Raw genomic sequence first — 21,538 nt, forward strand, 5'->3', positions numbered from 1 at the left:
GTCCGGGAAGATCCCACATGCCGCGGAGCGGCTAGGCCCGTGAGCCATGGCCGCTGAGCCTGTGCATCCAGAGCCTGTGCTCCACAACGGGAGAGGCCACAACAATGAGAGGCCCGCGTACCACAGAAAAAAGAAAATCTCCTTAGCCAGATTTCAAAAAAGCCTGTGGCCATTCCAATATGATCCAACATAGCGGAATATGATAGAAGGAAAATTGGCAAAGAAAGAGACGCTGGTCTTACCTGATGGAAATTAAAATATCTCACTTTTGACAGTTTTGCAAAAACTTATAATTACATGAATTAATTTCTAGTGTTCTTCATAGGACCTAAAAAGGAACCCATAGAGTTGTGGAACAACAATAGAAGCTGCTGTGATGAGAAGCCCAGGCACTGCAACAAAGAGTAGCCCCCGCTCGCCACAACTAGAGAAAGTCTGCACGCAGCATTGAAGACCCAACGCAGCCAAAATAAAAATAAATAAATAAAGATAAATAAATTTAATTTTAAAAAAGTAATACTCAGGTTTGAGGCATGAGAGGTATGATGAGGAGAAATTAGCTAATCCTTTCAGAACTTTTAAAATATCAAACTCAGTCTCTAAGATTTTAGCATTATATACAACATTGGTTACTTATTAGTGGTTTGGGAAGGCCAATTTAAAATTTTCTGATCTTACTGTATTGAAATTCACGGCCCTAATGTTTTCCACATTGATTATATGAATGATGAAGTAAAGTCAATCATGTATTTCCTTTCCAACTGGACAGAAAACAAAATTTTAAAAAGTGTTTGGACTACTGACTTCTGATTTCTTCTAAGGCAAGTGTATAGGTAATTTTTATTCCCTGATGAGGAGAAAAATGGTGGAAGAGGGCAGGGTTAGGAATTAAGATTTCAAGAGCGTGAGAGGTAGATGGCCAACCAGAGTTCCTAAGGTTCGGTGCCTGTAACTGTTGCCGCCGCTTAAGCCTGCCAAAGCAGTGGTACGGCTGCTGCCCTCGTATTTGCTACCTCTAGAAACATTCTTGCCAGTACTGGCGGCAGCGGGACTCAATTACCCCCTTTTATCACTCTCTGCAGACCCTCCAGATGACGTCTTCTGTGGGCAACGTGGCCGACAGCACAGAACCAACGAAACGTATGCTTTCCTTCCAAGGGTTAGCTGAGTTGGTACATCGAGAGTATCAGGCAGGAGATTTTGAGGCAGCTGAGAGACACTGCATGCAGCTGTGGAGACAAGAGCCAGACAATACTGGAGTACTTTTATTACTTTCATCTCTACACTTCCAGTGTCGAAGGCTGGACAGATCTGCCCACTTTAGTACTCTGGCAATTAAACAGAACCCTCTTCTGGCAGAAGCCTATTCGAATTTGGGGAATGTGTACAAGGAAAGAGGGCAGTTGCAGGAAGCAATTGAGCATTACCGGCATGCATTGCATCTCAAACCAGATTTCATCGATGGTTATATTAACCTGGCAGCCGCTTTGGTAGCAGCAGGCGACATGGAAGGGGCAGTACAAGCTTACGTCTCTGCTCTTCAGTGCAATCCTGATTTGTACTGTGTTCGCAGTGACCTGGGGAACCTGCTCAAAGCCCTGGGTCGCTTGGAAGGAGCCAAGGCATGTTATTTGAAAGCAATGGAGACGCAACCGAACTTTGCAGTAGCTTGGAGTAATCTTGGCTGTGTTTTCAATGCACAAGGGGAGATTTGGCTTGCAATTCATCACTTTGAAAAGGCTGTCACCCTTGACCCCAATTTTCTGGATGCTTATATCAATTTAGGAAATGTCTTGAAAGAGGCACGGATTTTTGACAGAGCTGTGGCAGCTTACCTTTGTGCCCTAAGCTTGAGCCCAAATCATGCAGTGGTACATGCCAACCTGGCTTGTGTATACTATGAGCAAGGCCTGATAGATCTGGCAATAGACACCTACAGGCGAGCTATTGAGTTGCAACCACATTTCCCTGATGCTTACTGCAACCTAGCCAACGCTCTGGAAGAGAAGGGCAGTGTTGCCGAAGCAGAAGATTGTTATAATACAGCTCTGCGGCTGTGTCCCATCCATGCAGACTCTCTGAATAACCTAGCCAATATCAAAGGAGACCAGGGAAACATTGAAGAGGCAGTTCGCTTGTATTGTAAAGCATTAGAAGTCTTCCCAGAGTTTGCTGTTGCCCATTCAAATTTAGCAAGTGTATTGCAGCAGCAGGGAAAACTGCAGGAAGCTCTGATGCATTATAAGGAGGCTGTTCGAATCAGTCCTACTTTTGCTGATGCCTACTGTAACATGGGAAACACTCTAAAGGAGATGCAGGATGTTCAGGGAGCCTTGCAGTGTTATACTCGTGCCATTCAGATTAACCCTGCACTTGCGGATGCCCACAGCAATCTGGCTTCCATTCACAAGTATTCAGGGAATATTCCAGAAGCAATTGCTTCTTATCGCACTGCTCTGAAGCTTGAACCTGATTTTCCTGACGCTTATTGTGATTTGGCTCATTGCCTGCAGATTGTCTGTGATTGGACAGACTATGATGAGCGAATGAAGAAGTTGGTCAGCATTGTGGCTGACCAGCTGGAGAAGAATAGGTTGCCTTCTGTGCAGCCTCATCATAGTATGCTCTATCCTCTTTCTCATGGCTTCAGGAAGGCTATTGCTGAGAGCCATGGGAACCTCTGCTTGGATGAGATCGGTGTCCTTCATAAACCACCGTACGAACATCCAAAAGACTTGAAGCTCAGTGATGGTCGACTGCGTGTAGGATACGTGAGTTCTGACTTTGGGAATCATCCTACTTCTCATCTTATGCAGTCTATTCCAGGCATGCACAATCCTGATAAATTTGAGGTATTCTGTTATGCCCTGAGCCCAGATGATGGCACAAACTTCCGAGCGAAGGTGATGGCAGAAGCCCATCATTTCATTGATCTTTCTCAGATTCCATGCAATGGGAAAGCAGCTGATCGCATCCATCAAGATGGTATACACATCCTTGTAAATATGAATGGTTATACCAGGGGTGCTCGAAATGAACTCTTTGCTCTCAGGCCAGCTCCTATTCAGGCAATGTGGCTGGGCTACCCTGGGACCAGTGGCGTGCTTTTCATGGATTATATCATCACTGATCAGGAAACTTCACCTGCTGAAGTTGCTGAGCAGTATTCTGAGAAACTGGCTTATATGCCCCATACTTTCTTTATTGGTGATCATGCTAATATGTTCCCTCACCTGAAGAAGAAGGCAGTCATCGATTTTCAGTCCAATGGGCACATTTATGACAATCGGATTGTGCTGAATGGCATCGACCTCAAAGCATTTCTTGATAGTCTCCCAGATGTGCAGATTGTCAAGATGAAATGTCCTGATGGAGGAGACAACGCAGACAGCAGTAATACGGCTCTTAATATGCCTGTCATTCCTATGAATACTATTGCAGAGGCAGTTATTGAAATGATTAACAGAGGACAAATTCAGATAACAGTTAATGGATTCAGTCTTAGCAATGGACTGGCAACTACCCAGATCAACATTAAGGCTGCCACTGGAGAGGAGGTTCCCCGTACCATTATTGTAACCACACGTTCTCAGTACGGGTTACCGGAAGATGCCATTGTGTACTGTAACTTTAATCAGTTATATAAAATTGACCCATCTACTTTGCAGATGTGGGCAAATATTCTGAAGCGTGTTCCCAATAGTGTACTGTGGCTGTTGCGTTTTCCAGCAGTAGGAGAACCTAATATTCAACAGTATGCACAAAATATGGGCCTTCCCCAGAACCGTATCATTTTTTCACCTGTTGCTCCTAAAGAGGAACATGTTCGGAGAGGCCAGCTGGCTGATGTCTGCTTGGACACTCCACTCTGTAATGGACACACCACAGGGATGGATGTCCTTTGGTCAGGGACACCCATGGTGACTATGCCAGGAGAGACTCTTGCTTCCCGAGTTGCAGCTTCCCAGCTCACTTGTTTAGGCTGTCGTGAGCTTATTGCTAAAAATAGACAAGAATATGAAGACATAGCTGTGAAACTGGGAACTGATCTAGAATACCTGAAGAAACTTCGTGGCAAAGTCTGGAAGCAGAGAACATCTAGCCCTCTGTTCAACACCAAACAATACACGATGGACCTAGAGCGGCTCTATCTACAGATGTGGGAGCATTACGCAGCTGGCAACAAACCTGATCACATGATTAAGCCTGTTGAAGTCACTGAGTCGGCCTAAATAATGACTGTGTGCACAGGAGAATTACCCTGTACCTGAGCCTCAACCTTCTGGGGGAAAGGGAACTACTTTTTCCTTATCTGTACAATACCATGCTGCAGATGGGTGACAGACAATGATAAGAAATAGCACAGCCAGACTTGCTTCCTGCATGATCATGATCATGATAGGGAGAGACACAAGAGATGGGAAACTGCTGTTCCACAAGGAGTCTCCATAGAATTTTGCAGCAGCCAGGTGTCTGGAAGGTCTGGAAGGTAAGTCTGGAAGGTCTGATCTCCCTTGGTCTTCCATAGGATGGATGGTTAGTGTGGAAGGGAGATAGAGATTGCCCAGCCGTTTTGTGATTATCATGGATTGATTGAGTCTTCTGGATTAATATTTTTCTTTATATTTTGGGTATTGGAGCTTTTAAAAATGTTTGGTTTCAGGTATTTTTATTCATGTGAAGTGTGTATGATTCTCTTGAGATAAGCTTTTAAGCTAAAATATTCCTTGTTTTAGTTTCTGAACTCTACAGATAAATGGGGACTTTGCTGGTATAGTCTTTTTATAGGTTGTGTAAACCACTTGAGCTTATATCAGTCATTTTAGTGTCTGACATAATGTTCGGAACTATCAGTGCTTTGTTGGTTTATAGATGATGGCTTAAATTATTTTCCTGGTCCGTTTCCTTCTTCCCTTCCCCCCACTTTAAAAATTCTCCTGTAACTTGGCTAACAAAAAACCAAGTCTGATTCAAAACCTCCCAGAGTGTTTCTCTTAACCGCGTCATCTGGTGCCGAATGAAGATTCTTAGGAGTGATTATTAATTCTGAAGGGCACAGTTGTGGTACTGTCACTGATGATAATAATAATGGATTTTTGGCCTAGAGTGTTGACCTATTTCACCAGTGTTTTACCGTTGACTGCCCCTCTATGCTGCTTCCAAAAGTGATAGTGTGTGTTAAGATTTTTACTTTCATTTCTAATGTATGTTTGTTTGTTTTAGTGAGTCCTGTTCTTCCTTTTTCTTTCAGCAGAAATGAAATCCCAGGTAAGTATAAGTATTCAAATATTTGATCAGTAAGTCACAGTTATCTCCAGTACATTAAATAACTTTCATCAAAAAACATGTTCTAGGTAAAAAGCTCTGAAGGACCAGCTATGTATATGATAATTATGTTTCAGACCTTCTAGGGTATTATGTATAATAACTTGTCTTCTGGACGTGGTCTTGAAGTCTTTATGGATTCAGTCTCAGTAGTAGCGAACTGCACTGCTACTTGGTTTGGAGTACAAATTAGACTTTAGCCCTCTTGGAGGTTGAGTTTTTGGTATTGAAAACCATAGGAATGAAATTATTGTATTTCAACAAAGGATCGAGGGCTTGAGGCTTAAACAAGGCAACATACGTGTGGGAAGCAGTCAGCCTTGAGGGCAGGTAAGGACATGCCAGGCATGCGGCCGCTGCTCGAAGGGACTGTCCCTACTTGTTCCCCTCCTTGTTCCATTCCATGGGAGATAAATCACCAGGGCCCAGAGATCAGAAAGAATGTAAAATGAGACAAGCAAAGCTGTCTCCCCCCTGCACATGCAGGTTATTTTTGATGCTTCTGGGTTTATGGGTTTCCTCCCAGGGAAGTTTATCTTGAGCCGAGACAGTCTGTAGATAATGTAAACCACCATCTGGCAACCTTCCGATTTCTAGTCTAGATAATCTGCAACTGTAGCATAATAAAATTTGCCTTGCAACCATCAGTTGTCTTGGTCCTTCTGACCCCACCCTTCGGTGCCTCTTCAGTTCCTTACCCCTTCCCTTCTGACCCTGGGGGTGAGATCCTCTTTCTCCGGCTGGTCCGCGGCAAGTGGCACTCGAACAGGGACCTGAAGCGTGAAGGCAGTTAAAAGAAAAAGAAAGTGCAGGTAAGAGAACCCTTATGCAAAATATGTGTGGCCACCAGTAAAAGTGAAACGAATAGAGGCATAAGGCAATAGTCAGAAGTAAAATAAGATGGGGCAAAAGGGCTCAAAGATGTATGAATTATTTGCTCAGGTTTTACTTTTGATGCTTAAAGCTCGGGGTAATAAAGTTTCTGAACTTTATTGTTGACTGAATTTTTACAGCATATCCATGGTGTATCTCCCTGGTTTCCTGATGGTGGCTCTGGTGACATAGAAATCTGGCAGAAAGTTGGAGAAGATTTAAAAAATTATTACGAGTCTCGAGGGCCTACTCATACTCCTGTTGTTACATATAGTTTGTGGAATCTGATAAAAATATGTTTAGATTCTTCTCATGATAGTGTTGATTTGAATGTAAAGTCAGAAAAACATAAGCCTCTGACAGAAGGAGAGACTGTATTATCAGCTACTGTGTCGCCGCTTCCTAAACCGAAAGAGCTAATTAATTTAAATATTTTAGATGAAGAGGAACATTTTGACTTAACAGATGAGGCTTGTAAACATAAAAGAGAGAAATGTCCTGAGGATGATTTTCTAGTGGCTGTGATAGATAAGTCAGTGAGAAAGCTGCAGGTTAATAAGGACTGTCTTCCTCAAAAATCTACATCTGTAAAAATGCTCAGTCCCTTGCAGCACGCTGTACAAGGAGCCATAAAACGAGGAGAAGATCCTATTTTCTGTTGTCCCGTCATAGAGAGACCTGATCCTAATAATCCTCAACAAGCTACTAGGGAGCATCAGGCTCTCCCTTTTAAAGTTTTGAAAGATTGAAAATCTGCCTGTGCTCAATATGGGCCCACTGCTCCTTTTACTGCTGCTATGGTTGACAGGAGAAGCTCTTCCCCCCGCTGATTGGAAGTCTATTGCACGAGCTTGTTTAAATGGTGGAGATTATTTAATATGGAAGTTTGATTTTTATGAACGGGCTGCTGAACAAGCAGAAAAGAATGCTGCCCATAATATTCCAGTTGATTATCATATGCTGATTGGGGAAGGACAATATCTTTCTTTACAAGATCAATTAACTTATCCCTTTGTTGCTTATCCTCAAATAAATCATTTGGCATTACAAGCCTGGAGGAAATGTCCTTCTACACACAAAACTGAGGACCTTTCAACAATTAGACGGGGACCTGATGAACCATACGCTGATTTTGTAGATAGGTTGTCACAGGCGGTGGGGAGACTCATTGTGGACGGACTCACTGGTACGATTGTAGTTAAGCAGCTTGCTTTTGAGAATGCTAATAAGGCATGTCAGGCTGCGATTCGACCTTGGAGAAAACGGGGAACATTGGAGGCTTATATTCGCCTTTGTGCAGGCATTGGGCCTACTTATATACAGGGTGCTGCTGTGGCTGCAGCATTAACTAACGTGGGGTTTAAAAACAATCAAAAGAAAACAAAGACTTGTTTTAAATGCGGAAAGGGCAGGTCCTTTTGCTAGAGAATGTAGATCTTTTAATTCTAACCCTAGTCCTTCCTTCCCTACTCAGAAACCTCCAGATGGTCAGAAAATCCCTGGTTTATGCCCTACATGCAATAGGGGGAAACATTGGGCACAAGATTGTTGCTCAGTGGCCCACAAGGATGGGCCACCACTGTCGGGGAACTCCTCCCGGGGCCTTCCCCGGCCCCAACAAATAATAAGGGCAATGTCTGTGTATCCTCCTCAAATTATCAATCAGACATTAACCAAAAACAGAAACATACAATATCCTCGCTCTCCAGAGCAACACCAGGAAGCGCAGGACTGGAGCTCAGTACCTCCGCCCGATATGTATTAACTCCTGAAATGGGTCCTCAGGCCCTCTCTATGGGCATCTGTGGACCTTTACCCAAGGGTTTGATGGGACTATTATTGGGAAGAAGTAGTGTCGCCATGAAAGGTTTAACTGTTATGCCAGGAGTCATAGATTCTGACTACGAAGGAGAAATAAAAGTCATGGCACAAACTATTAAAAATATAATAACTATTTCTCCTGGTGATAAAATTGCACAATTGCTACTTTTGCCCTTTGTACCTCATGGACAAATTTTACAACATCAAAAGAGAGAAACAAAGGCTTTTGGATCGTCTAATGCTGCCTACTGGATTCAGAAGATAGGGAAAGAACGTCCAGAAATGAAATGAACCATTAATGGAAAGGTTTTTTCAGGTTTGTTAGACACTGGAGCTGATGTCTCTGTTATGACGCAGGTACACTGGCCTAAACGTTGGCCCATTAGTCCTACTATTACAGAACTTCACGGAATAGGACAAAGTTCTTCTCCTATGCAAAGTAGTCAGTTTTTTTTAATGGCAAGATAGTGAGGGCCATTCAGGATATTTCCAGCCTCATGTTTTGCCTGGGCTGCCTTTAAACCTCTGGGGCCGAGATATATTAAAAGAAATGGGAGTATTACTTTATAGTCCAAACTCTCAAGTCTCTAATATGATGTTGTATCAAGGATTTCTTCCCACAAAAGGGCTGGGAACAAATCAACAAGGAACTGTCTGTCCTATTGATGTGAAAATAAAAAGTGATAGACAAGGTTTGGGTTTTTCTTAGGCGCCTTGGATTCTCCACTCACTGCTGATCCAATTACTTGGCTGACTGATGACCCTGTATGGGTGGACCAATGGCCCCTCACAAAGGAGAAATGAGAAGCTGCAGAACAATTAGTACTGGAACAATTAGGGCATTTAGAAATTTCCAGTAGTCCTTGGAATACTCCTATTTTTATTATCAAGAAAAAATCTGGAAAATATAGGTTATTACAGGATCTAAGAGCTGTTAATAAAACTATGCTAATAATGGGAGTTCTTCAACCAGGCCTACCCTCTCCAACAGCCATACCACACAATTATCATCTTTTAGTTATAGATTTAAAAGATTGTTTTTTCACTATTCCTTTGTTTCCTGAAGATAGAAAACATTTTGCTTTTAGCTTGCCTTCCTTAAATTTTAAGGAACCCATGAGGAGATTTCAATGGAAAGTATTGCCTCAGGGCATGGCAAATAGTCCTACATTATGCCAAAAATATGTGGCTCAGGCCTTGACTCCTGTGAGAAAAAGGTTTCCATCGTTATATCTCATACATTATATGGATGATATACTTTTAGCCACTGATAATATTTCTTTATTAGAGACTGCTTTTCAATTTTTACAACAGTCCTTACAATCATTTGGCTTGGTCATTGCCTCAAAAAAAATTCAAAGACAATCTCCATTTTTATATTTGGGAAAATATATTGATAACACTACTATTAGGCCTCAAAAACTGCAAATTCGAGTTGATAATTTAAAAACATTAAATGCTTTTCAAAAATTACTTGGAGATATTAATTGGCTAAGGCCTTCCTTAAAACTTACTACTGCTCAATTACAGCCTTTGTTTGATAATCTTAAAGGTGACTCAGATCCTTCTTCTTCACGCTCTATGACTCCAGAAGGATTTCAAGCTTTACAAATAGTGAGTAGATCTATCAGTTCTACACAATTAACTAGAATTCATACTCACCTTCCAATTTTCTTAATAATTTGTCCAACTCCTCATGTGCCTACTGCCGTCTTATGGCAAACTGTTGGAATTATTGAATAGATTCATATGAAATCTACACCCTCTAAAGTTATTAACCCTTATTATGAACTTATTAGTAATTTAATAATGCAAGGTAGAACTAGATGCTTACAACCTATAAGTATAGAACCTTCTCAAATTATTATCCCTTATTCAGTTAGTCAACAAAATTGACTTTTTCAACATAATAATGAATGGGGTCTTGCTCTTGCAGGATTTTCAGGTACCTTGGAACGCCATTACCCTGCTGATAAATTGATCCAATTCAGCAAACTTAACTCATATCTTTCCTTCTATAATTAGGCAACAGCCTGTTCCTCATGTACCTTTGGTTTTTACGGACGGTTCTTCTTCAGGAGTGGCTACTGTAATCACTGACCACGGAACAAACCTCGTTAAAGAAACTTCCTTGACTTCAGCTCAACGTGTTGAACTGTATGCTGTCATTATGTCTTTTAAACATTTGCCTTCTATATCTTTTAATTTGTTTTCTGATAGTAAATATCTTATTAGCTTGTGATTTCTTCTGGAGACTGAGAGCATAGGACATACTAATGACCCTGAATTATCATCCTCTTTTTGTTTGCTTCAACAGCTTATTCGTTCCCATGATGGTCCTGTTGCAGGTCTGTATATCCGTGCTCATTCTAACTTGCCTGGTCCATTGACTAAACTTAATGCGACTGCAGATGTTTTAACTCGATCTAAACGTGATCTTTATCCTGTACATTTTCCTCCCAAGAATAGAGTTGAAGTTACTCCTCCTCCTCAATCTCTTTTCCCTAAAGCAGGACAGGTCCCAATTTACCGTACTCCTCCTTTCCGTTCATCATGCTGTCAAGAATGGCTAATGTACTGCATTCATTATCTTCATACTCTTGATACTCATGGTCCATGTCCTGGACACCCTCATATTATGGTAAGTTATGATCAAACTGCTTCACAAGCAGCACAGCCGTTGCACGCTTTACACCGTCAGTCGGCGGCTACATTACACGCACAATTTTCCCTTACTGGTGAAGCCGCCCGACAAATTGTTAAGCAATGCCCACAATGCTTACCTCACCTTCCTGTTCCACATTATGTTGTTAATCCTCGTGGATTATTACCTAGACATTTATGGCAAATGGATGTTACTTGTATTCCGTCTTTTGGGAAATTACAGTTTGTTCATGTCACTATCGATACTTATTCTGGTTTCCTCTGTGCTACAGCACAGACCGGAGAAGCTACTAAACATGTTATCACTCATTTATTACACTGTTTTGCTTTCATGAACCTTCCCAAAATTATTAAAACAGATAATGGGCCCGCTGCTTTTGCAACATTTTGTAATTCATTACAAAATTACCCATATTACAGGCATTCCATATAACCCTCAAGGACAATGTATTATAGAACGTGCAAATAGATCTTTAAAGCTAACTACTGAAAAAATAAAAAGGGGGGAATTGTATAGAACAACACCACAGAACCTTATAAATCATGCTCTGTTTATTTTAAATGTTCTCACTGTTGACAAATTTGGCTGCTCTGCAGGGGGAAGGTTGGTGGCTGAGCCAAGATTGGCCTCTCAATCTCCGGAGGTCCTCTGGAAAGATCCGTCAACCAGCACTTGGCGTGGTCCTGATCCTGTGTTGATTTGGGGACGTGGTCACGTGTGTATCTTTCCCAGATCAGTGCCTGGACTTTGCTGGCTTCCTGAGCGCTTAGTCAAGCAAATAGATGGCTCGCCATAGCTCACCTAGTTCAGAAGATGAAGAAGCTCTGCACCTCTCCTGAAAATTTGACAGTGTTGATTCAGAAGAAGAAGAAGAAGAGGAGACCACTTGCCAGGACGACTCAAAGGAGTGCTGTTCCAACTTGGGGACAAATTAAACAACTGGTTTCATGAGCTCAAGAGTCAGTGAAACAACAGAATAATCCTGTTACACCTGTAACTTTATTTTTGGTTATGTTGGCAACCATTTCATGTGTTCCCTCTGTTAATGCAGCAACTTACTGGGCCTATGTACCTTATCCTCCACTATTACAACCCATATCTTGGTCTGAAGCAGAGTTTCCTGTATTTTACAATGATAAGTGTTTATGGGCCTCTTATTGGGAATATAAAACAAATCAATATGTCTGTAAATTATACTAACTGGTTTAGTACCCATCCTGTCTGTCTTAGCCCATTGAATCTGGAAACTGGATGTGTAAAGGCTATTAGTTATGAGCATACAGATGTTTATGAGGGAACGGATCAATCAATTAGTTTGTCAGGCTCTCCAGGCATCCTTCGTTTTACAGGAACCAACATTACTCTTACATGCCCGGCTACCAGCCGACGAGAGGATCTTAAGGATACCATCATTTGGTATAAAATGGGCAAGCTATTAATATTAGAGGTCAAATCTCATACGCCTCACCACTTAGGGATTCCGCTATTACTATAGCCAAGGTTACAGGTGAAGATTCAGGAAATTATTTCTGTATGAAGTGTTTACTTGGAGGACAAGGGATACTTATAGCTGGACGTAAGGTTACTATGCTTAACAGAAAATCAAAAAATCAATTGCCTCCCCTTACGACCGTTAACTTTCCTGGATCCAATTTTGAACATTGCAATGCATCTTGGAATAATAACCAAATATGGTGTACTATAGATTATACCAAGGTGTCAATTCTTATCTCTTCTTTTCCCATCATAGATAGGTTTATCACATTTCAAAAGAACTGGGATATATGGAAACTAGCTCTAACTTATTCCAATACACCTGTTATAACTTGTGTTGCTCCTCCATATACACGTTTGTGTGGTTCTATTAACATTGGTAATTCTTCCAAAGGAGGATATAATATTAGCTGTGTTAATTGTATTTTTAGCAGTTGTATGTTCCCTTCTGCAGGAACGCAATCTGTGCTTATACTAAAGCAACCCATGTATGTTATGGTGCCTGTACATCTGAGAGAACCTTGGCATGAAGATACTGGAGTACAGGCATGGGTGGAAGTCTCTAAAGCCTTGCAGAGGAGACGCTTTCTTGGGTGGCTAATAGTAAGTTTACTTGCGTCGGCTGCTCTGTCTGCTACTGTGGCTACTGCCGGTCTTGCTCTTTCACAGAGTATTCATCATGCTCACTTTGCTAATCAGTTATCTCAACATACCAGTCTTGCTTTATCTTTACAAAGTCACATATATTTATGGATTAATAACAAGTTAGATGAATTTAAAAACGCAATTTTGGGGATTGGAGATCAGATGGCAGCATTAAAATTGAGGATGCGTTTAGCTTGTCATGCAAAGTATACATGGATGTGTGTTACTCCTTAAAAGTACAGTGACTGTATTTGGGAATGGGAAAAAGTAAAAATGCATCTGCTGAGTGTTTGGTCAGATAATAATATTAGTCTTGATCTTAAGAAATTAAATGCTGAAATTCAGGATATACAAAATACACATCTTGATGATGTTTCGCCAGAAGATGTAATTCAAACTTTACTGGATCATTTAAAGTGGTTAAACCCTCAGTCTTGGATTACTGGAAGGTTGTCAGGATTTATTACCCTGGCCATAATTTGCCTATTATTGATAATAATCTTCTCATGTCTGTTTCGTATCCTCATGCAACAGTACACTACTCTCGGCACTAAACTTCATGGAATTATTTTGCAGCAAAAGTTAAAAAATAAAAAAGACCTGTGGGAAGCAGTCAGCCTTGAGAGCAGGTAAGGACATGCCAGGCATGCCGCCGCTGCTCGAAGGGACTGTCCCTACTTGTTCCCCTCCTTGTGCCATTCCATGGGAGATAAATCACCAGGGCCCAGAGATCAGAAAGAATGTAAAATGAGACAAGCAAAGCTGTCTTCCCCCTGCACATGCAGGTTATTTTTGATGCTTCTGGGTTTATGGGTTTCCTCCCAGGGAAGTTAACCTTGAGCCGAGACAGTCTGTAGGTAATGTAAACCACCATCTGGCAACCTTCCGATTTCTAGTCTAGATAATCTGCAACTGTAGCGCAATAAAATTTGCCTTGCAACCATCAATTGTCTTGGTCCTTCTGACCCCATTCTTCGGTGCTACTTCAGTTCCTTACCCCTTCCCTTCTGACCCTGGGCGGTGAAATCCTCTTTCTCCGGCTGGTCCGCGGCACACATGAATATATGTTTTTGTCTTGCTGTACTGCACCTGTGCTGTCTAGTAACAGATATTTTGTCTGCTAGTAGTGTTCTAGATTATGTCTTTCCAAAGCGCTGAGGCAGTGCACCTATTCTGTAGTTGCAGCTGATGCCTGAATGTAGCCTAGCTGACAAATTATTGATTAATAAGAACTTGAATTTCTCAAAGATTTGTACTGTTAACCAAAATCTGAGCAAGGAGTCTCAAATGTAATTCTTAGCCAGAATTACATGTTAATGAACCATTTAACAGTGTGAATCAAGGAACATCAGTGTAAGGCTTTCTTTTAATTTATTTTTTACCTGCTTGAAATATCAGTTAAAGTTTGCCAGCTTGGTTGCAGATGAACGGACGTTTGAAGTTCACCAAACTACTTAATGTGGGATAGGATAATAGACTTCCAGCGCCCTCAAGGCTGTGACCTTGCAGCCATTTTACATAGCACATCCTCCTCCTATAGGGATGAACCTTTCCCTGGCCCGAAAAGTAGCAGCTCTGTTGAAGCTTTGCTTATTGTAACAGGATTTTGTTTCCAGGTTACATGTCTGTGGAAGACTTAATTCTGAATAGAGATATAGATATTACTGGAAACTAATTGTTTTTTCTATTATACTCTGATTTATCAAAACAGTAAAACATTTAAACTGTGCTACAGAAATTCAGAAGTTGTCTTGCAATCTTTAAACAATAAATGAATGAGTTGCCCTTAAAAAAAAAAAAAGGATTAAGCAGTTAAGCTGTTGGTCCCACATCAGACAAATTTTCCTATACCTTCTGTCAATATTGTTAACAGAGACTGTTATTTTATTAATCCTTATGATCCCGTGATTCTTTCTTTCATGTTTCAGGGCACAGCAGGTGAGAGAGTGGATTTGTTAAGCTGGGTGGGTTTATCCTTCTTTTATGCGTTCATTCAATTTATGTTCATTTACTTATTGTACACACATGGCAATAGAAGCTGCTAAAGCAATCATTGCTATTCTGCAAAACAACAAGGCACAGAAGCAGATGTCTTATTTCTGAGATTTCTCCCCCCAGGATTATTATGATTAAAGATCCTTTCCCCCCACTCCCTGGAGAGGACAAGGGGCTGCTCGCTGGAGGTTTTTTAATGACTTGGGGAAAGGCTCAAATATCCCCCCATTATGGTAATCCACCCCAGGGGCAAACCACACGAGAATATTATGAATTTCTTTTATTGTTCTATCCTTGCAAAGGTAATACTCAGCCCATTAGAATATGAAAACTATACTGTCAAATTTCAGAATTACATGGATGAAGAAAATCACCAGTGGCATCATATCACGTGTGTTATAGTTGTATTTACTATATTGACTATATTAACTATGTTGTGTTAACAATATATTGTATAACTATATATTGAAAAGGCAAAATGCTGTAACTTATTTCAGAAAAAATAATTATGTTGGCAAACCCCAAATTGTACACTGTAGACAGGTCCTAGGAAAAAAAGATTTAATTCATAGTGGACAAGAGGTTAGCTTCTGTTTTCAGCCATGTGCTATTTCAAGAATTAAACGTCATGAATAATACAGGATATAAGAGGAATAGTCTAAAGACGGAAAAGCACATTTTGATTAGGAAAGAGAATTTAAGGCTTAAGTCTTTTTTTTTTAAGGAAAACTGCCTTATTACTATGAGATAAGAAAATTGTTTCCTTCTTTTCTTCCTTGCTTTCTTCTTTTTCTTTTTTTTAACCTTTTTAATTTTGGATATTTGACCTCTAAGCTGAGATGACTGAAAATGCCTCCTCTGGGCATCAACATTTTTGAAAGACTTTTTCCCCCTCCCTAAGGGCTGTTTGTCTCTTGGAGGCATTGTCTACATTACTCACCAAGAGGCAAGCATTTGTCCTTGCACTAAATGCTGACATGTCCTGATAAGAGGGAAGCTGCAAAGTAGAAGAATTGAAGGTCAATATGTTGATATTGGTCTCAAGAGCATTGATGTACATTTGTGTATTGGGGAAGGGGAGAGAAGCTTGAGAGTGGGCCAGTGGGGAGGGGTAAATATTTTGTGATGCTGTCTACCTATGGGCTTATAAAGTTTACAGCTGCATTAGGAGGACAAGCATTACCATTAGCATGAAAAGTAGGGCAGACCTCAGTTGCAAAAGCTTCTAGCCATACACATAGGGCAATACGTAAATGATACACCTTATTGCATTCACCCATTCACCCTCCCCTGTTCATGCTAATTGGAAATTTCAATCCATTTCAGAGAAGTAACACAACTATCGATCATTTTCCCTGGCACAAATCTTCCTAGAGCTCACGCACTAGCCCATGTGTCTTAGATTTAATATCTGATCACTAGCTGGATTGAAGCCAAGAGGTGGTTCCCAAAGTTGCTGCACACTAGAATCACCTGGGGAACTCTGAGACCTCCCAGGGCCCAGGCTCCTCCCTAGACCTACTGAATCAAAATCTCTGGGGCTGGGACCCAGACACCAATGTTTTTCTTAAAAGCTCTTTAGGTAATTCAAATGAGCAGCAAAGCTTGAGAAGCAGCCCAATAACGGGAACAAACTTATTTCACACAGATAAAGTGGGGCAATTCATATGTTAAAAGAACATGAATATATGTCCATGCCTCTCTCACGCTTTGTCACAGTTTACCCTTCCCCCTCCCCATATCCTCAAGTCCGTTCTCTAGTAAGTCTGTGTCTTTATTCCTGTTTTACCCCTAGGTTCTTCATGACATTTTTTTTTCTTAAATCCATATATATGTGTTAGCATACAGTATTTGTCTCTCTCTTTCTGACTGACTTCTACACTGTTGGTGGGGATGTAAATTGGTGCAACCACTATGGAAAACGCTATGACAGTTCCTCAAAAAGCTAAAAATAGAGCTACCATATGATCCAGCAATCTTACTCCTGGGCAAATATCTGGACAAAACTATAATTCGAAAACATACATGCACCCCTATGTTCACAGCAGCACTATTTATAATAGCCAAGACATGCAAACAACCTAAATGTCCACTCACAGATGAATGGATAAAGAAGATGTGATATATATAAAATGGAATACTACTCAGCTATAAAAAAAAATGAAATAATGCCATTTGCAGCAACATGGCTGGACCTAGAGACTATTATACTAAATGAAGTAAGTGAGAAGGAGAAAGACAAATACCATATGATACCACTTATATGTGGAATCTAGAATATGATACAAATGAACTTATCCATGAAACAGAAACAGACTCACAGACATAGCACACAAACTTGTGGTTCCCGAGGGGAAGGGGGAGGTGGGGGAGTGATGGATTGGGAGTTTGGGATTAGCAGAGGTAACCTATTATATATATGATGGATAAACAACAAGGTCCTACTGTATAGTACAGGGAACTATAGTCAATGTCCTGTAATTAACCATAATGGAAAAGAATATGAAAAATTATATATATGTATAACTGAATAACTTTGTTGTACAGCATAAACTAACACAACATTGTATATCAACTATACTTCAGTAAAATAAATTTTTTAAAAAAGGAAAAAAACATGAATATATATATATATACTTATAGATATATATATATATTTCTTTTTTTCCTCTTTATTCTGTTTGTGTTTCAAATAGGCTTTTTTTTTTCCTTCTGCAAAAAGCGTTATTGTTTCCATTTGGTCCAAGGCTTGGGAGAGGGCTCCAGGGCGGTTACAAAGCTGCCTAGTAGCTGCAGAGCAGGGCTTCAGGCAGAAGCTCTGATGCCAGAGGGGCTCCTCAGAGGCGGCTGGACTTCAGAGACTCCTGTTTGTGCTCGAGGGTGAGCCTTTCAAAGAGATACTCGCCCAGCACAGCCTGCGGACCAGCCAGCCTGCGGAGGTTGGTCAGGTGGTCGCCCATCTTCTTGATGAGTTTCACCTGCTCCTCCAGGAAGCGGCTCTCCAGGAAGTCACAGAGGTGGGAGTCTGCGCGGGCGGAACCCAGGGCGCGCAGATCTGATAGTGCCTGGTGCAGGCTCTTCCCCCTAAGAATGGCAGCTTCCACAGCGTCCTGGGTTTTACCCCACTCATCTTGAGAAGGCTTCCGCGCATCCTGGAAGAGGGCGCGGCCACAGCACTGGTTTTGCATTTTCAAGAGACGCTGGGCGCCCTCACACTTCTCCTCAGCCAGTTGGCGAAAAATGTGGCCCACACTGTCCAGAGTCCCATTGTTGCTGTCGAAATAGAAGCTCAGAGAGAGGTAAGTGTCCCCAGATGCATGTTGAACAGGCGGTGGACAGCGGCCTCCACCTCGATGGAATAATTCTGACGAACCTGGGAACTCGTGGTTGATCAGTGATAAGGAGCTAAGCTCAAAAAACGGTGTTGGCCTGTCCTGGAGGCTGAGGATAGCTGAGTGGCTGATTCCAAAGGTTGCGACAGGAAGAAAGGTTGGAGGGTGGTCAGGGGCTGGAGCAAGGAGCGTCCCTGGGTCTGTTCATTCCAAACACTGTTGAAGCAAAAGACAGAACTGCAGGACTGCCGAGCGCACTGCCTCAAATAGGCTTTGATATAAATGAACAAGAAGTCCAAGCAAGGACAAAACTTACCCTTCCCCCCACCAAAATAGCTGGCGATACTAGAATCTAGACCTGGGAAGGGATTCTTCCATTACTTTCTGAACATTCCAAGCCACTAGAGCAGTGGTTCTCAAAGTATGGTCACCTTGTAACCAAGCAGTACCCTATGGGGCCTTCCTAGGACAGACCCATCCCCCATATCCTCTGCTGTAGTTCCTCTCTGAAGTACTCCGATAATAGTATCTCAGGCATATTTCTTGAGTTTTCAGATGCTAAAAACCACCACCCAATGGAAGAAATTAACTCCTTGATGATCATGAGCACGTAGCCCCCAGACCTTCTGGCACCTAAGGATGGATAATGTTACCTGCCCTGTGGCCTCAACATCAACCAATCAGAGGATTGTGCACGAGCTGATCACATTCCCTGGGACGTCCCTCCCTCACCTGGCCTTTAAAAATGCTTTGCTGAAATCCTTTGGAGATTTCAGGGTGTTTTGGAACTCGGGCCACCCCTCTCCTTGCTCGATCCTGCAATAAACCTTTCTCTGCTCCAGACTCCAGCCTTTAGGTTTGTTTGGCCTCACTGTGCTTCAGACAGACGAACCTGCATTCGGTAACAACCTGACCAGTTTTACCAGCGTCCCCTGATAATGTGTCAGATATTCAAGTTTTAGGGCCCTGTCCCAGCCCTATGGAATCAGCAGCTCTGGTGGGGCTCAGTGATCTCTGTTATAACAGGCCCTCCAGATGATTTTTATTCACCTTAAAGTTTGAAAATATCTGCATTGTCAGCTGGCCAAAGCGTCCACCAGCAGGTGAAGGGGATTGGTGCCTGGAAAAGATAGGGACCAGCCAAGGCAAGTACAGCAGCATTTGCCGTGGTAGTAATGGAGAATGCCTTTTCTCCACTGGTTGGCACAGACTAGGATCTGGGAGCAGTGGCAGGGTTATTTAGGATGCTTTACATTTCAATGTAGAGGGACCGCTGTCCTGGTTTGCCAGGGACTTCCCCTGTGTGAGCACTTAAAATCTCATCCTGGCAAACCCCTTAGCCCTGGGTTTGAAAAACGTAGGGAATAACATGAAATTTAGGGGAAACATGATCTAGGTTTTGGGCAAGTCACAAGTGCTAATTAAAGCTAAGCAAGTATGGACAACACTAGCGTTCTTTAGCCCTTTGCGGGGAGGTAAATCTGATTGGGTGAAAGGACTTATTGTTAAGAGATCTTTGTAGAAACATCCCCTTCTGCTTAGTCCGCTGGTTCTCAGTTCTGGCTAGACATTGGCATCGTCTGAGGAGATTTAAAATGATTTTATTGGTCTACGATGACCAACCGTTAGTGTGAGGGTTTTTAAAAAGTGCTTCAGATGATTCTAATGCACAACCAAATTTAGGTGCCACTGCTTAAGCTTTTGAACCGCTGCTGCATATTTGCACCTCATCTTCCTATGAGAATATCCAACTGTAGTTGAGGTTTGTTTTTTTTTTTTTCTTTTTCTAACTGTCTTATAAGATTTACTGTCTTAAATAAGGTTGAATGTACAGAAAATCTTGCTAGTCCATCTGGTATAGCTGGATACTTAGAATAATATAGTTAAGATATATACCATTTAAGTATTGTGACTGGCCTTTTTTTGAAATTAACATATGCATTGAATTAGTATGTTCTCTTTTGAAGTTGTTATGTTGGGGAGCTATACCTCTAATCTGCCATTACTAAATATCTGGACACCTCTTATTAGGAATTGCTTTTAGAAATCTTTAGGGATTAAAACCAAGATTGCTGTATTATTTGTACTGGAACCACAAAAACCTCACAGAGTTCCCCCGCTGTACCTTCTACCCCCATCTCTAACCCTTGGCAACTTCTAAACTGTTCTCCATCTCCACGGTTTTGTTATTTTAAGAAAAATATGTAAACATAATCATGAATTACTTAATCTTCGGAGATCGGCTTTTCAAAATTTTTCCCTCGGCATCATTCCCTTGAAGTTCATTTCAATTTTTGCATATATTAATAATTTGTTCCAGAAACTTCCGGGAAGATGGCAGAAGAGTAAGACGCGGAGATCACCTTCCTCCCCACAGATACACCAGAAATACATCTATGCGTGGAACAACTCCTACGGAGCACCTACTGAACGCTGGCAGAAGACCTCAGACCTCCCAAAAGGCAAGGAACCCCCCACGTACCTGGTTAGGGCAAAAGAAAAAACTAAACAGAGACAAAAGGATAGGGACGGGCCCTGCACCAGCGGGAGAGAGCTGTGAAGGAGCAAAAGTGTCCACACACTAGGAGCCCCTTCGCGGGCGGAGACTTCGGGTGGCGGAGTGGGGGAGCTTGGGAGCCACGGAGGAGAGCACAGCAACAAGGGTGCGGAGGGCAAAGCGGAGAGATTCCAGCGCAGAGGATCGGGCCGAACGGCACTCACCAGCCGAGAGGCTTGTCTGCTCACCCGCCGGGGCGGGCGGGGCTGGGAGCTGAGGCTCCGGCTTCTGTCGGAGCGCCGGGAGAGGACTGGGGTTGGCTGCGTGAGCACAGCCTGCAGGGCGTTGGTGCGCCGCGGCTAGCCGGGAGGGAGTCCGAGGAGGGGTCTGGACCTGCCGAATAGGCAAGAGACTTTTTCTTCTCTCCTTGTTTCCTGGTTCGCGAGGAGAGGGGATTAAGAACGCTGCTTGGGAGAGCTCCAAGGACGGGCGCGAGCCGCGGCTAAAAGTGAGGAGCACAGAGACGGACATGAGACGCTAGGGCCGCTGCTGCCGCCACCAGGAGGCCTGTGTGCGAACACAGGTCACTGTCCACACCCCCTTCTGGGGAGCCTGTGCAGCCCGCCACTGCCAGGGTCCCGGGATCCAGGGACAACTCCCCCGGGAGAACGCACGGCGCGCCTCAGGCTAGCAACGTCACGCCGGCCTCTGCCGCCGCAGGCCCACACCACACTCCGTGACCCTCCCTACCCCCCCACCCCCACCCCGGCCTGAGTGAGCCAGAGCCCCCGAATCAGCGGCTCCTTTAACCCCGTCCTGTCTGAGCAAAGAACAGACGCCCTCCGGCGACCTACACGCACAGGCGGGGCCAAATCCAAAGCTGAGCCCCTG

At 42.6% G+C, this 21,538-nt stretch overlaps 1 protein-coding gene and 1 pseudogene across 2 annotated transcripts in view; one reads left to right on the forward strand and one right to left on the reverse strand.

Moving 5' to 3' along the window:
• Positions 1-1,091: 1,091 nt before the first annotated feature.
• On the forward strand, positions 1,092-4,248 carry LOC309978976 (UDP-N-acetylglucosamine--peptide N-acetylglucosaminyltransferase 110 kDa subunit-like; the record flags this gene model as incomplete). The annotated part of the gene is made up of 1 exon (XM_082865801.1): positions 1,092-4,248. One exon carries the CDS (start codon positions 1,092-1,094, stop codon positions 4,230-4,232), a length of 3,141 nt encoding a protein of 1,046 aa, XP_082721927.1. The 3' UTR covers positions 4,233-4,248.
• Positions 4,249-17,655: 13,407 nt separating this feature from the next.
• LOC309978977 (ferritin light chain-like) overlaps positions 17,656-21,538 on the reverse strand; it is a 28,766-nt pseudogene continuing 24,883 nt past the window's right edge. Inside the window, exon 2 of the transcript in view lies at positions 17,656-18,198. The product of the transcript in view is annotated as a ferritin light chain-like (transcript). The remainder of the gene's footprint in view (positions 18,199-21,538) is intronic.

The sequence above is a fragment of the Leucopleurus acutus genome (genome assembly GCF_964270905.1).
Source record: "Leucopleurus acutus genome assembly, contig: HAP1_SCAFFOLD_575, whole genome shotgun sequence".
Classification (NCBI taxonomy): domain Eukaryota; kingdom Metazoa; phylum Chordata; class Mammalia; order Artiodactyla; family Delphinidae; genus Leucopleurus; species Leucopleurus acutus.